This window comes from Vespula vulgaris, chromosome 18 (assembly GCF_905475345.1).
Source record: "Vespula vulgaris chromosome 18, iyVesVulg1.1, whole genome shotgun sequence".
In the NCBI taxonomy this organism is placed as follows: Eukaryota; Metazoa; Arthropoda; class Insecta; order Hymenoptera; family Vespidae; genus Vespula; species Vespula vulgaris.
In genome coordinates this window covers 1599522-1615170 of record NC_066603.1, presented here as the reverse complement: position 1 = coordinate 1615170, position 15649 = coordinate 1599522, and the positions used below count along the sequence as shown (strand labels likewise).

Below are 15649 nucleotides of genomic sequence, written 5' to 3'. Positions count from 1 at the left end.
TAGATCGAAATATCAAACATGCCGATAAAACAGAAATTTACTACCATCGACATTATCTCGGTCGAAAACAGAAATTCATTGTTACCAACCGGCTAAAACAAAAATTCCAGAAAAACAATCAATCAAAAAATATTTGTTTCTTCTTTAATTGTAATAATGAAAATATTTTTCATGAACTTTTGAAGATGATCAAAACCTGATAAAAATCGTGACCATGAAAAATTGATTTACGATATCAGTGCGAAACGCACCTGTTAGTTCTAAATTTAATCATCCTAATTTTGATTCATCAACGAATATATAACTCGTATCAAGCATGAAACTGTATCTATTAATGATCCAGAAGATCTCTAAAAGGAAACAGGAATGACGTTTGAAGATCTCTCGTCGAAAAGAATAAAATCATTATGAAATGAATTTAATTTAAACATTATACATCCTGTGACAAAAATGTAATGCTTTCATCCTTACTGCTTGTTGTTGACTGTTGGTTGTAAACTGTTCTTATTCTTTTACAGCGATTACCTTACAATTATTATTATTATAATAGTATAATATTAATATTATCATATCAGAGAAATTCACACAACCGTCCGCAGTAGTACGAAAAGGGCGAATTTTTTTTCTTTTTTTTTTTCTTTTTTTTTTTAATATTATTCCTTTTTCTTTTTTCGTTTTGAATTTAGATTCTCGTTTATGTTAAATATTTACGCTCTTTCACTCGATGACTAAAACACACGTAATAAGCAGTACGTGTTTTAGCGCAAACATTCGACGACATTTGGACGTCACTTAAAAGTGAAAAATCTGTAAAAACGTGAATCTTCGATTCGACGACAATAAAGAGCACTGTACTGTACTGTACTGTTGTTGTTGTTGTTGTTGCCGCTGCTGTTGCTGCTGCTGATGCTGCTGCTGGTGCTGCTACTGATGCTGCTGCTGCTTGGTGTTGACTTATTTTTCTTTTCTTTTCTTTTCTTTTCTTTTTTTTTATGTTTTGTTTTTGTTTAGGGAAGGGAGATTGTGTTTTTCTTTTATCGCTTGATTTCTCTCAATAATAGCAATAGTTTTGGATTCGCTGGAGTTACTCCTAATTCCTGTCGGTAGCTCGAAGCTTTTCTTCGACAGCTTCTTCGGAAGCCTCCGAAAGGTCTGTCGCCTGTATATACTTTTGCACACCTACTAAGGACTTCTTCAGAGCGTCGAACGAACTCGAGTACAACATCTTCTTCTTAACTTTGGCCGTGTCAGGACACCACGACATCAAGAAGAGTTTCTGTTTTTTGGAAGCCTACAAATATATACACATACATATATATATATATATACACGTAAATACATTATGAATTAGAAAAAAAGAACAAAATGAAAAAATATATTATATCTCATCATTCACATAATAAACGAAGAACAATGATAAAGTTGATTCAACAATGTCTCATTGACAGAGAATGATAAACCTGATAACGACTCAAAGCAACTAATCTCTTTCTCTCTAATCATAATTAAATATCAGACACGTACGTTGTAATTCTCATTATCAACCTCTTTTTCATTTATTTTTTTCTAGTCTACTCTTAAAGTTCTTCTTCCTTTTAAGGATATGAAACATTTTATTATTTTCTTTCTCCCCCTCCCTCACTCTCTCTCTCTCTCTCTGACATCAAGATATGTTGACTCAAATTTTCACTGACATTTTCTTACACATATAACATAGACAGATTTAGATAACAATAATTCGTATGAGTCATCGTTTCTTTTCTACTACGTTGCATTATATGTATAATTTATATATCATATAGTATATGTTATTATAAGAAAAAATAGTGATGAAATTATTATTTCTTTTTTCTTTTTACATAAAAAATCCTTTCTCTTACTTCGGAAGTACCCTGACACTGGTGGGTATATTCGAAGTCGAATAGACCATAACGACATTCGCCACTTCCACCTTTCTGCAAGTCTTCCAGGAAAGCATCGTAGGCCGCGTCACGAGGTCCAATGACTTCCACGTCGATCTGTTTTTCATCTTTAATGTAAAAGATCACGTATCGGTGTTTTTTGTCCTTCTTTATTTCTTCGTACGTCGTCTTGCAGACGTCCGCCACGGTTACTCCTGACGCCTAGAAAAAATTTTTTTTAATTTTTGAAAATTTCATTCCATTTTTTTCTAACAAATAATAGACGTACATATATATATTTTTTCTAATGTAAATAATAAATACAATTCGTTTATAATCCTGTAAAACTCAACATATTGGCAGAAAAAAAATCTACGAGTAAGACTGCAAGAGTTGCAGTTGCATAACTGACTAAGAGAGACATGAAAACGTTTATATAAATGAAGCGCACCTGTTGGTGTCGATATCTATCCTGAACACACCACTAAAGAGAAACTTGTTTTCGAATCGAAATTGCTAAATCGTTTCAGTTCGCGATTATATTACTGAAAAATAATATGGCAAAAGAAGAATCTACCACAAAAGTATTAGCAATAATAATATGACATTTTGAAATGCAAAAAGAACGAATGCATGTTTTATGTTTATTATAACAAATTAATCGTAGAAGAAACGTCATTGACAAAAAAACGAAAAGATAAAATAAGATATTAACGGAATATCCATCATCTAATGTAATAAAATTTGGCGAAGATCGAACAATTTTCAAGCTCGATCTCGGTTGAAAAACGTGGTCGAACGTTACAGGAATAAATACTTCCCACGCACAGAATCATCCAACTCTAAAAGAGAGATTCAAGAGATAGAGAAGATCAGTTTCTAAAGTTATACCCTCGCGTTCTCGCGAGAACACGTGCCACGAATCGACAAGAAGAGAAGACGATGAGAGGAAAGAGAAAACTTAGAAGTGAACAATATTACATGCGTGAAAATTTGTATGAATCGATGCCAAGGAAAAAAAAAGAAAAAAGATAAATAAATAAAAAATAATAAAAATTCAAAAAATAGTTTCTCGTTTTTTACGTCAGCGTTTATCATTGGTCGATAAGGCAGATAAGTACATTTATCGACGATTAAATTGTTCTTTCGCACATTTGAAATTTTTATTACAAAATAATATTCCGAGGACTTTAGTAAACAAATAAATATATAAATATATTTATTTATATACACACACATACACACACACACAAAATAGAGTGAAAGGTTCGAATTCTTTTCGATCCTGATCAAGTAACTAGATAACAGAATGAATGCAAAAATCATCGATTTGGAAATAAGCTTTCTCGAATTATCGTAGAAACGATCGAGAAATGTTAATGCAAAGCCTTAATGCTTTCTCGTTTCTAATCTAACCTATACATACATGGACGCGCGCGCATGTACATATGCACACCTTCCTTTTATTTTATTTTAATTTTATCTTAATTTAATTTAACGATAACTGTTTGAAAAAAATAATGGAATCTATTCTCGAATAAACGTTAGCGTTTCATCGACGTTGAGTATCTCTATCGCTATCTCTATCTCTCTCTCTGTCTTTCTCTCTCCCCGCCCTCTCTCTCTCTCTCTCTCTCTCTCATCTCTCATCTCTCTCTTTTGACTGCTAACGTGTGTCATTTAGTAGCAATGAGTCACAACCGACGTACTAAAACAGAGAGAGAGAGAGAGAGAGAGAGAAAGAGAGACAATAAAAGCTTGCATTGTTTCCTCGCGCCACAAGCAAGCAGCAACTAACCAAGTCTGACATTGCAATACAAAGATAGATATTACTATATATCGGTTCTTTGAATCAAAGAAACTAACTTATTGATCCTCGAAAGGCATCGACGGAATGATTTTGACTAACGTTGTCTTGACTACGCGCCCGCGTACTATTCTCCTTTACAACGTATTACATTCGCTATATGTATATATGCATATATGTATATACGTATGTATATATCACATTATTCGTTCACGTATTTATATATTTAAGATATTATTTTTGATAAAATAAATTTCAAAGTTTAATTCTACGTTTATATTTTATTCGAAGTTTTGTGACGAACATCTTCAGGAATTTGATGACATCGTTGTTCTTTTCTGTCGATATTATTCTGAAATGAAATTAGTGTATAAATGTTTTGAGAAAAAAACTTGTTAATAATATGATTCTATATAGAAATTAAAAAAACGGACAAGTTGAATGACGAAAACAATACTACTTCACCTATAAGAAACGTATTAATGAAATATTGAATAATTCTAAATATAATCTAGCAACTATTAAATGAATAACCTCTTCATCTGTTACAAATGAAAAATAGAACTAAACATACGCGTCACGAGAAATCACGAGATAAGATTAGAACGAGTAATTTGTGTAGGTTATGTATGTACATCTACGAACAAGAATAATATCTGTATAGAAAAGGAAAAAATAAAAAAATTATGAAGAAATACAGGAAGTGTTTTGACTATGATGAGTAATAAATGCATAGTACACTGATCATAGATTATGCACTACTTAATATACTAACGAGGAGAATATCTGTCTACAAAAAAAAAAAAAAGGAAAAAGAATGTTTTACAGTATATTGATGATATAGGTTATGTACTGACTTATAAATTAACAAGAATAATATTTGTCTCGCAAAGATACGAAATACATATATAAAATGAAATAAAAACAAGTAAAAGAAAGTGTGTGTCGACTATGGTGGTGTGACCAAAAGGATAATAAACGCACGCTCGAAGGACACACATACACCATACATACACATGTCGTGCACGCTGGGATGCAGTTCCTCGGTCGATATTTCGTGCTACGGCTACGGTTAGGAATACACTTGGCTCCCTCTAGGACGTACTGTAAACGCCCTTTACGTGAACAACTGTCCTCGTGTCGTCGTCGTCGTGTCTTTTCCCTTATGTACCGACTTATATACATACATACATATATATACAAATAAACGAAGAGAGTAACGTGTTTGTAAGAGTGCGTGTACGACGCAAGGTCAAACGGAAGATGATTCACCACGCTCAAAGCAGAGGCGTGCGCGTCGTTAGATGTTCTTTCTTTCTTTCTTTCTCTTTCTCTCTAATCACATGCATAAAATGTGTGTGTGTGTGTGTGTGTATATATATATACACATCATTCACCATACATTCGCTTGCACTCTGTCTATTTTCTATTTCTTTTTGTCTTCCTTTTCCTATTCATAATCTTTCAATCTCTTCTAACGTGCATCCCATTTTCTTCCTTTCTCCACCATCTTCCTTTCTATCCCTTCTCCGTTTCTACCGGCATAACGAATTCGACCGAAGATAGCCGATAACGAAATAAGGACAATGTCACGGATCAAAACTCATATCTCTACCGAAAATATCTCGAATACCGATGCAGCTATTTTACTTAATCCTTCTCTTTTTCGACAATATCACCGTATGTATGTGAGTGTACATGCACACGCGTGTATACATGTATGTATGAATGTGTGTACTATAAGTTCGGTATTTATTCAAATAGAAAATTAATTGCATTCAATATAGCTATATTCTCATTACCGTCTCATGAAATTCTATCGGTCTCTGTCATATGCTACTAGAGAATATACCAGTTTTGCTATGCTATGAAAGACATGGTTAAATAACGTTCATGAATCGTGTCATTTAAACATCTATTTCGTGTGTCACTAAGCAAAGAAAAGAACAGAACGAATAAAAGCGATCTAATAAAACGATTGATCTATCTGGGTGTGTATGTTGCTATTTCTCTCTTTCTCTCTAACGACGAAGTTCGATCGTTCGACTCGAATATATTTACGATTTTATGAGCCATCTTTTAACAACTTGACGAGCGTAGTATGAACATAGTATTATTTTAAAGAACCATTCATCAAATGTGTTTAAAAATTTTACACGAAACTCTTCCAAGTCGTGACTCGTCACGTATTCCATTTAGAAGATAACATTGGACGTCATTCATCCTAGAAACTATTTCAATTTCATAGATCGTTGCAACGAGATATCTTGACATACTCTTTCTAAAATTATTTGAAAAAAACGAGACGTACGAAATAGGTTAAATTTTCATTAGAAAATTACGAAATGTTTTTTCTGATGTTCTATAGAAAAAAGAATTTCTAAATGAAAATACGATCTAATTAAAAATTCGAAATAATTGAGAGGTTAAAATGGTGAAAGAAAATTCGCAGTTCATTAAATTAATACGAGAAGCACAATTGAGCAATGAACTAATCAACCGATCGGTCGGGACGTCAGTGAACTTTGAGAGTCACTGTCCGGCACAAATGAGAGAGAGAGAGAGAAAGATACGGTCGACCTCCTTATACACGGTGGTGCCGTAGACGAATTTTTCCTTCCCTCTATCCAACTTTTCTAGTTCATTGTCACGTCATTCAACGTGAGTAATAAGAAAATAAATACACATTCCGCGACCATGAAATTCGTTCGAAGAAACAAGTTTTTATATAGCAACCAATACGCGCCCTTTTTTCTCCATTGTGACCAACTTCATTATGGTTTGTCGCTCGTCTTTCGTCGTGTCGTCACTAAATGACAAAATTCCTTCTCTTCTCGATAATTTAGAAAATAAAAAAAAATCTATCATTCATACATCTTTTACTGGTTGCTTTTCAATGTCAATCGTCGTCGAATAAATTCAATATCTTTCTTTTTTTCTTACACAGAGAAAAAAAGAGAGGGCACACGACACTCACTAGCCACAAAATATCGCGAGTGAACGCGAGAGAGAGAGAGAGAGAGAGAACACGGCGCGGCGACAGAGAAAAATAGATTTTGGCGGAGCAAGAATTTCTTGGAATAGGAATACGATAATAATAGTAGTGTAGTGGCAGTGTGCGTTACGATCCAAATTGAAACTCTCTCTCTCTCCCTCTTTCACTCTTTTTCTCTCAAAGTTTTTCAAACTAATAAGAAATTAAAAAAAAAAAAAATAACGGAACGTCTCCAATAACCTTTCTTTTTAACATCATTCAAATATCCCGCCATTTCCTTCATACCTTTTTCAATTCTATATTATCGACCGTAACGGAGTTTTCAAATCCCACATGACAAACTTCTTGATTTTCCTGGAGAAAAAAAAAGTTTCACGATATCTAAACAAACACACATTGATAAGAAATGAAATGAAACGAAACGAAACGAAATAAAGTTTCTATATATCGATGAAAGCGTAATTTCCAAATGTCAAAACGCGTTGAGCATCTCTCTCTCTCTCTCTCTCTCTCATTCCCTCCCTCTCTTCATCCCACCTTTGTTCCATCTCTTTCTCTTTCTTTCTCTTTTTCTCGAACAGCTCTATTCGCCGCGTCTCGTACGCGTCTGAAAATATCCAGGCTACCATAAGAGCAGGAGGAGGGGGAGGAGCAGGAGGGGGAGGAGGAGGAGGAGCATCAGAGGAAGCGAAGGGAAAATGGTCGCGCGAAACGTTCGGCAATACTGAATACTTCTCTCTCTCTCTCTCTCTCTCTCTCTCTCTCTCTCGCTCTCCCCCCTCCTTCTCTTCTACACCCACAGTGTATTCTCCTCATCGTCTTACAAACTCGTCCAACACACACCGATCGCATTTCGATTCGTTTGAGACTTGCATATCGTTAACGGTACGACATCCATCTTTTTTGTGTTGATATTTCGCATCTGTTCTTTCTTTCTTTCTCTCTCTCTCTCTCTCTCTCTCTCTCGCCCTCTCTCTCTCTCTTTCCGTTTCTTTATCGAGCGATATCATCTTGGCTCAAGTAGTAACGGAAGGATAATAAAGTCATCGCGAAAGATTTCTATCGTGAATAACTCGAAGACGTATATAACAATAAATGCCGATACAGTCGATGACTCGTCCTCGACGATTCGTTGAATCGCTCCAGCGAACTCAATGACAGCTCTCGGCTTGCCTAGTACGTAACAAAAATCAACTAGACAGAGAGAGAGAGAGAGAGAGAAGAGAGAAGAGAGAGAGAGAAAGAGAGGGGGAATATCACAAGAGATGGCAACGAACGCGAATTACGAAGAACGAATTAACGATAGAAACGTAAAAAGAAGCAATGAAATTTGAAGAGAATTCACAAGTACGTGATATATAATTCTAAAGTAATTGGTTAAAAAGTATTGAAGAAATCTGACGAATTCGATTGGTCGATCGTACCATCGTTGGAAAGATTCGTTCGACACTTATTTCAAGGAGAATCAATGATTGTTCTAAAAGAAGAAAAAAAAGATATTTTCTTTCTTAAGAGAGAAAGACGAAGAAAGGATCTTGAGAGAGAAAGGGAGAGAGAGAAAGAAAAGAAAGGTAATAGAGACAAAAAAGGGAGGAGAAGAGAACCCCCGCCTGGACCACGACCGGCAGAAGAGGCGAGCCTCCCCTAACCTCCCAATGTCGAAGTAGAGTTATAAGAAAGTTTACGAATCAATCGAATATATCCTTCTCTTATGAAAACGGACGAGAGAGAAAGAGAGAGAAAGATTAATCGCGTTCGAATAAGGAGTGAATAATCGAGTGAATGGTTCTGTGCCGCGGCATATCCGCCGGTTGCAGAAATGGCGACCGGCGGCGGCGCGTCCGCCGCGGCCATAACCACAAAAGCGAATCGGTGTACGACGATGACGAAGAGAAGAGGAGTCTACGTTTGACGAAAATACGGTTGAACTTCTCGGACGAACTCGATAAATGTATCGCGAGTCTTCTAAAATTATTATTATTATTATTATTATTATTATTATTTTTGTATATTTGTAGATAATATTTACCATTTTTTCGTGATGTCGTGTAGAAGTGAAGCGGTGGGTTAGGAATCGCGCAACGAAGGACTCGAACTCGACCCGACTCGAAAGTAACACTCGCGGTGGCCTCGGCTCCGGGTAGAACTGGATAAGGCGCAGTGTGTCCAGTCGCCGGGGGTCGCGACACACGAAGGAACGAGAAGGGAGGAGGCCTCCCTTCCCTCTCCCTCCCTCTCCCACTCTCGTGCAAACGAGCGAGTGAGCGAGCGAAGCGCGTTCTTCCTTCGTCTTCTTTCTCTCTCTCTCTCTCTCTCTCCCTCCCTCTCCCTCTTTCTCTCTCTTTCCCACTCCAGCCGCGGCTCTTTGCCTCTCCACGAATCCTGTATTCCTACGCCTGCGCGCGCGCACTCCAATTGGCGAATAAGTCTCGATTGGCCCGTTGCGTCTACTTCTCGTGCAACTGCGAAATCTCTCTCTCTCTTTCTATCTACCTATCTATCTCTCTACCTTTTTCTCTCTCTCTCTCCCTTTACATCCTATCTTTTCTCACCTTCTCCCTTCTTCTACCTTCCAATTTGACAAGAAAAATCGCGATCGACTGTTCGTAAGAATGGCAGCACCGCATCATCTTGAGAAAATATCGTTAAAAGTGTGAATATATGTCGAATATTTCATTCGTTCGATGAAAACTCCTAAGTCATAAAACTTCTTTTTGATTAATTTTGTAAATGTAAGCCTCGCTGCTATTACGTTCCTGGATCTCGCGTGGAGATCGATCTGTGAACGAGGTAAACGTATGTATATATTCGGGTTGCCTCGTCGTCTCGTCGGATCGATCGCGCAGCGCGGCCGATGACACGGAATTCATTGGAATTAGTCATCGGTAGGACGTACCACTCGTACTAACCAATCGCTGCATGGGACGTGGGGAAATTACCTTATATGGGCAGCGCCGTGCAAACGACCCGTACGCACGACTCTATCGCATCTTCTCGATTGCGCAGCTTTTCGCCATCTTTGCGCGCGCATTTACGCGGGAAAGTCGATACCGCGAAATTTGAACTTCGCACTTCTGCTAAAGAAGCCTCTGTAACATAATATATTAATATATATATTATAATGGCAAGTATGGCTGTTATTATTATTATTATTATTATTATTATTATTATTATTAGTATTATTATTATTTTGGCAAATAAAGAATGAACAGATAATATTTATATGCTGTTTTTCTTTTGGATTATATTAATATAATACTGACGCCAATTTCATAGAGGTTATCGATAATGATATTTAACAATATGATTATAAAGTCAAACAGCATTTTACAATCCAAATGAAAATCATCCATTATTAATTATGTTAAAACAATTACATAAATCTGAATAACATGTCTTGTAACAAATGTATCATTCCTAAATAAACATACAGATAATTCAAGACTCTATAAAGATTTCTTTAAGTTGTACAAGAGTAAATTGCAATAGCAATTGCAAATTCTTCAAATTTCAATATTTAAAGTTATTACTTAAATGTAAAATTCTATGAACAAGTAGATCATATCTTTCTAACAGATCTATAACTTAAACTTATTTTACAGCATTGTGTATATAGCATTATATCTTGGAGTATGTTTTAAAGAATTATTCAAGATCTTCTAATCACTTTTCTGTGATCTTTCCCTCTCTACAAATATTTATATATATATATATATATATATATATATATATATATATATATTTACAAAATTATATTTGATAATCATCAAATATTCATTCCTATATATATGTATATGAATTTTATTGCTCCCTACAAAAATTATACAGGTAAGAAATCACTCCTTCCAAAACGATAAGATAGAAGTGTTTCTAAAAATTTGTCTATATAATGTTAATCCTTTAACTGTATGAATATAATTATTTTTTTTAATACTGTACTATGTTCAAAACATAGCATAAATATTCGTAACCTTCTGAGAGAATGTTCACTTGTCTGTATATCAATTTTAATCTTACTAACTTTGTGTTGAGTACTATTTGTTATTATAAAAATAACAAAAGAAAAATAAATAGACTTCAATCACATACACGTATTACTAACAGTTAAAGAATTAATTACACAGCCGTTAATTATATATGCACATATATAGTTGCGTATGTCTATACATATACAAGAGTGAATACTTTTATAGATAAACAAAATTTTTTACAATAAATCAGTTACATTTGATATTTGTAATAATACAATATCATTATCCTTAAATTGATACGCATTTGCAATGTGTCATGTGTTTTAATGATCATATAGATAAACTTTTTCATTTCAATTCATGAAATATAGTTTGGAAATGTTTAAATAATTATAAAACTTCTGTCATTTCCAAGGTATTTACAAATTTCATTAATGGCATTGAGCGCTGGTATAGTTATATTTCGACGAGGTACAAAACTTTAATTGAAGATATGAGAATTTTTCTTTATTAAAGATACCATGTTCCTTTGAATATAGTTACATATTAAAAAGATATTAATCGTTATATTCTTGTATAGATAATGTGATAAAAATAATTTTCTTCAATAATACAATTTTTTTTTTATAAGTAATTCCTAATAGCAACAATTTTCGGTTATTACGGTATTTCATCAATCTCGATTATCTTAAGCATTTCATATACTTAAAAAAGAAAAAGTCCAAAATGTTACCATTGCTATTGATAAAAAATTGTCAAGATGGCATAATACTTTGAATAAAAATTTGAATTAAAAACTTATTTACAAAATCTTTTAAAAAATATGTCATTTTTTAATCATTTCATTAATTATTAACGTTAATAACATCGGTATATCAATACCACATTCACAAAAAAAAAAAGATAACAACTAGAATTATACAAAATCTTCATTGGAAGATTATACAATTAATAGCATGGTAGCACTATTAAATTTAATAGTTATTTATACTAAAGTTCCATATGTAGTATCTCGTAGTGGAATAATTACAAATTCTATTATGAATAATATAAAAATTTCATGAGAAAACGAGAGAGAGTGAGAGAGAAAGAGAGAGAAAGAGAGAGAGAGAGAGAAAGAGAAAGAAAAAGAGAGGGAAATTATATATGAATATGAAATATATAATCAACCGGTAGTAGATAATACGTATGAGTACTTACAAGAAAAATATTAGGACACGTGATCCTATATATCTTTATTATAAAATATCTTGTCACTTTTTCTATCGTTTTCATTTTAATTTATCTAGTTATAGAAACGAATATGCGTGTCTGTGTGTGTACATGAGCTAAAACTTTTCTAGATTCATTATGCGACACTTAAAAAAGAAAAAGTGGAACCAAGAATTTTTTCCGACATCCAAGTGGTAATGCTATCTACCATTTTCTTTAAGTACTTCTTATAAGTTTATTATTTAAGAAAATTATTCTTATGATAATACCGACAACCTCTCTTCACATTTACTAAGAAATCTTTCTCTCAATAATAGCAAATAAAGATAATCTCTCTCTACGATCATTTAAAAAGATAATAATCATTATAATGAGCAGCTAGCAATACTATAATTTTGTCCTTCGTTCAATAATGACAAAAATAGCTAAGATATTTATATCGGTTATTACAACATAACGTTGATAAATTAACTTCAGCATTATTCAGTCTAAGGTAAATAAACTGTTAGATAAGTCCACGTTTCTTCTTATAATCTTCTAAATTTAAGGAACGACGAGGCCCCGTGTCCTTGATATTACTGACAGGTTTAGGTAAAACGCTAACAGGATTATCTGAAAATAAAAAACTTTACATATAATTTCTACGAATTAATGAAAGATAATGAAATTTATTGTTTACTTACTTGGAATTGGTACCTCTAAATCTATTGTAATATCAAAATCATGAGCATTGAACAAATCTTCAGTACTTTGTTTTTTCTTTACTTCTTGACCATTTTCTTTTTCATTGGTAGTTGAAATAGAATCACCAATTTGTTGGGAACCTGATTTTTCATTTGTTGCAGTCGCGGCAGGAGTATCTTCATCGTCGGGTTTATAAACCATTCTTGGTTTTGTGCTACGCCTAGTGAACGGATCGTCTACTTTCTTCCCCTTATTAGCTTTTATTTCTTCCTAATAAATTTAGAATATTACGTAATATAAAAGTAGAATTTCTTATAAAAAATCTTAGTTACAAAGATGCTATCGTAATATTACCATAATAGCTTTTTCTGCCTCTTCAACATTCTTTTTTCTATTACGATCATTGATGTACGAGATACTAGATATCGTTGCTGTTCGCATTTTATCAAGTTCAGAAGCACGCTCTTCCAGTTCACTCAATTCTTGATTAAGACGACTTGCAGTTTCATCATCTCCTCTACAATTGGCTGCATCCCTTTCTCGCATTAATTGTGCTTTTTTCATCGCGTAATTATATGGAGTCTGTTTAAATCTTTCCTTTTCTCTTACTATTTTCTCGATATCCTCTTCTTTGAATTCGTATACTAAGGCCTCTTTAATATCCTTCAATTTTTGTTCTACCTCATCAAACGTAGGCATTGATATCCCTTGCAATGCACATGTCTCTTTCCATTTAAAGAATTCAGATTCTGTAAATTCTTGATTCGATACGAATTCCAATCTAAATACACGTTCCTGAGCACCATGTCTTAATTTCAATCCTTTGTTTGTTCTTGTACCACCCAACTGGTAGATTTTACCAGTCTCACAAACTCCACTGATCTCTGCTACTCTATAAACCGCCTTCCCATTATTATTTCCAATCCCAATTCTAACAAAGCAACCTTGTACCACTCGATCGAAAAATGGAAGATGAACAAATCTTTCCATTTTATGACGAGACAATCGAATTTTGTTCAATTCTTCTTTAGTACTGACATATAAAGGTTTTTTCGGTTTAGCTTTGTTACTGGTCACAGATCTAAAGGTTACAAAGAAGTTTAATTAGAATAATTTCCTTTGAAATGTTTCGTAGATATAACAATACTAACTTTTTGTCATTATCAGAATCAGAATCTCTACTTTCACTGGAAGATGACCTTTGATGAGATGCTGGTTTACTAGTTTCCTCTTCTCCACTATCGGAAGAGCCACTGTCATCAGAATAAATATCTGAAGCTTTCAATTTTGTTTTATTGGCACCTCCTTTATGATCATCTTCCAATTCCTCCTCTTCTATATCTTTTGATTGTTGTTGTTGCTGCTCTATTCGTTGCTTTTCTTTTTCTTCTACAAAATAAATTACATTTCTTTTTTAATTTTAAAGAACTTTTTTTAACTCACTATATACAATTAGACTCGGTTACATTGTCATGTATTTTATTAGATGATAGAATTTACCTCTTTCTTTCTTTTCTTCGCGTCTTGCCTTCAGCAAAGACATTGCATGAAACTTTTTATCTTGTTTCTCCTCTATTGTCTTCTTACGATCTTTACTTCTCTCCTTAGGATCTGGTGCTCTATCTATCTTTTTATCTTCTACACCCTTTTCTTTCTTCTTTGATTCCTTCTGCTTCTTAAGTTCTTGTTTCTTTGCCATTCTCAATTTTTTCTCTATTTCAAATCTAGTTTTCATGATCTCTCTTTGCTCTATTCGTTTAAAAATTTCTTGCTCTCTCTCTTTTTCAGTCATTTGAGCTAGTCTGGCTTGATCTTCAGCATCTCCCATTAATTTATCATCATAACCGTCATTAAATTCTTCTTGACTAGAATCGGAAACGCTTGCATCAGAATCTGAGACTTCACCTATCATAACAAAAAATTTTTATTAAAACATAAACAAAACTTGTTTTCTTAAAAATATATAATTAATTTAAATAATGTAACATACCTTCCTCTGGTTCAGAAACTTTTGCAGATTCCTTTTCACTTCCACTATCTTCACTACTAGATTTTGTCATCTTTCGTTTACTTCTTTTAGTTGGTGCTTTTTTCTTTTTAGTCTTCCCTGTTTTTGCTCCCCAATCGTCATCGGAATCCGATGTATCAGAATCATGCCTGACATCTTTCTTAGCAACATTGTTGTCTTCATTGGATTGAGAGTCATCTTGAGATTTACCTTTCTTCTTCTTGGCAAGTGATAGTAGATCCTATATTTATAAAAATATCTATCAAACGGATATTCCGTACATTCTTTGTTTAAATATTAGTATCTCACATATTTGGTTTAAAAATAGATTAAAATACACAGTAGTCATGCTGTATATCGTCAATAATAAGTGTTGCCAATAATAAGTACATATATATGTATGGAAGAAAACATATATGAAAAACTACAATCTAACATATATGAAGATCTAAAATCATATAATCTATAAAACAATAAAATATAAAATGGTTGCTTGCCTTAAATCGACATTGGAATAAGAAGCATTAGTTTATTTCATAATTGGTAGGAGACTTTAAAGAAAAAGAAAAGTGATACTAGCATATCGTGAAGTAGGTTATGAGAAACCATTCGATGTATCGCATTGTTCCTTGGTCAAAAAAATTAGAAATGCATTAACAATTTGGCTATGGGTTAAATTATCAGAAGTTAATAAATTTGCATTTTCAATAGATGAAAATAAAAACGTTTCCTTTTGTAACAGAATGACAGAATATCGATAAGATAGTGTGTATGATTTGTATATAAGGTTATATTATTTACATTATCCAAATCCGAGCCACTTTCCGATGCGCTGCCACTACTTTCAGAATCTATTAGTGCTTGATTCTTTCTTTTCGGCATCGTCACGTTAATATTCGCACGAATATCGTGGAAAACTCACGCCCTCCCGACAAAGAAGAATCTAACTTCATGCAAGGAGAATAAATAAGCTAGGAAGAGACCAGCGCGGGAATGTCGATGCTAAACGACGAGGCTGTTTATCGGTACTACAGGTCTTGCAGGTAGTAGAAACACACGAGACACATATTA

The 15649-nt window shown here is 33.7% G+C and overlaps 2 protein-coding genes across 3 annotated transcripts; both read right to left on the bottom strand.

Annotated features, from left to right (window-relative positions):
• Positions 1-402: 402 nt before the first annotated feature.
• Positions 403-8963, bottom strand: LOC127070550 (cofilin/actin-depolymerizing factor homolog). Of its 2 annotated transcripts, none has more exons than XM_051008662.1 (3): positions 8733-8963; positions 1881-2123; positions 403-1291 (listed from the first exon to the last, which is right to left on the bottom strand). In XM_051008662.1, exons 1-3 carry the CDS (start codon positions 8733-8735, stop codon positions 1091-1093), a joined length of 447 nt encoding a protein of 148 aa, XP_050864619.1. In that variant the 5' UTR covers positions 8736-8963; the 3' UTR covers positions 403-1090. The 2 variants fall into 2 exon arrangements, with proteins under 2 accessions (XP_050864619.1, XP_050864618.1); XM_051008661.1 differs by lacking the exon at positions 8733-8963 and adding an exon at positions 4723-4908.
• A 2191-nt stretch (positions 8964-11154) lies between these two features.
• LOC127070546 (RNA polymerase-associated protein RTF1 homolog) lies at positions 11155-15610 on the bottom strand. The gene is made up of 7 exons (XM_051008653.1): positions 15380-15610; positions 14561-14819; positions 14071-14475; positions 13722-13959; positions 12925-13651; positions 12570-12840; positions 11155-12498 (listed from the first exon to the last, which is right to left on the bottom strand). The coding sequence occupies exons 1-7, from the start codon at positions 15458-15460 to the stop codon at positions 12392-12394; spliced, it is 2088 nt and encodes a 695-aa protein (XP_050864610.1). The 5' UTR covers positions 15461-15610; the 3' UTR covers positions 11155-12391.
• Positions 15611-15649: the final 39 nt, after the last annotated feature.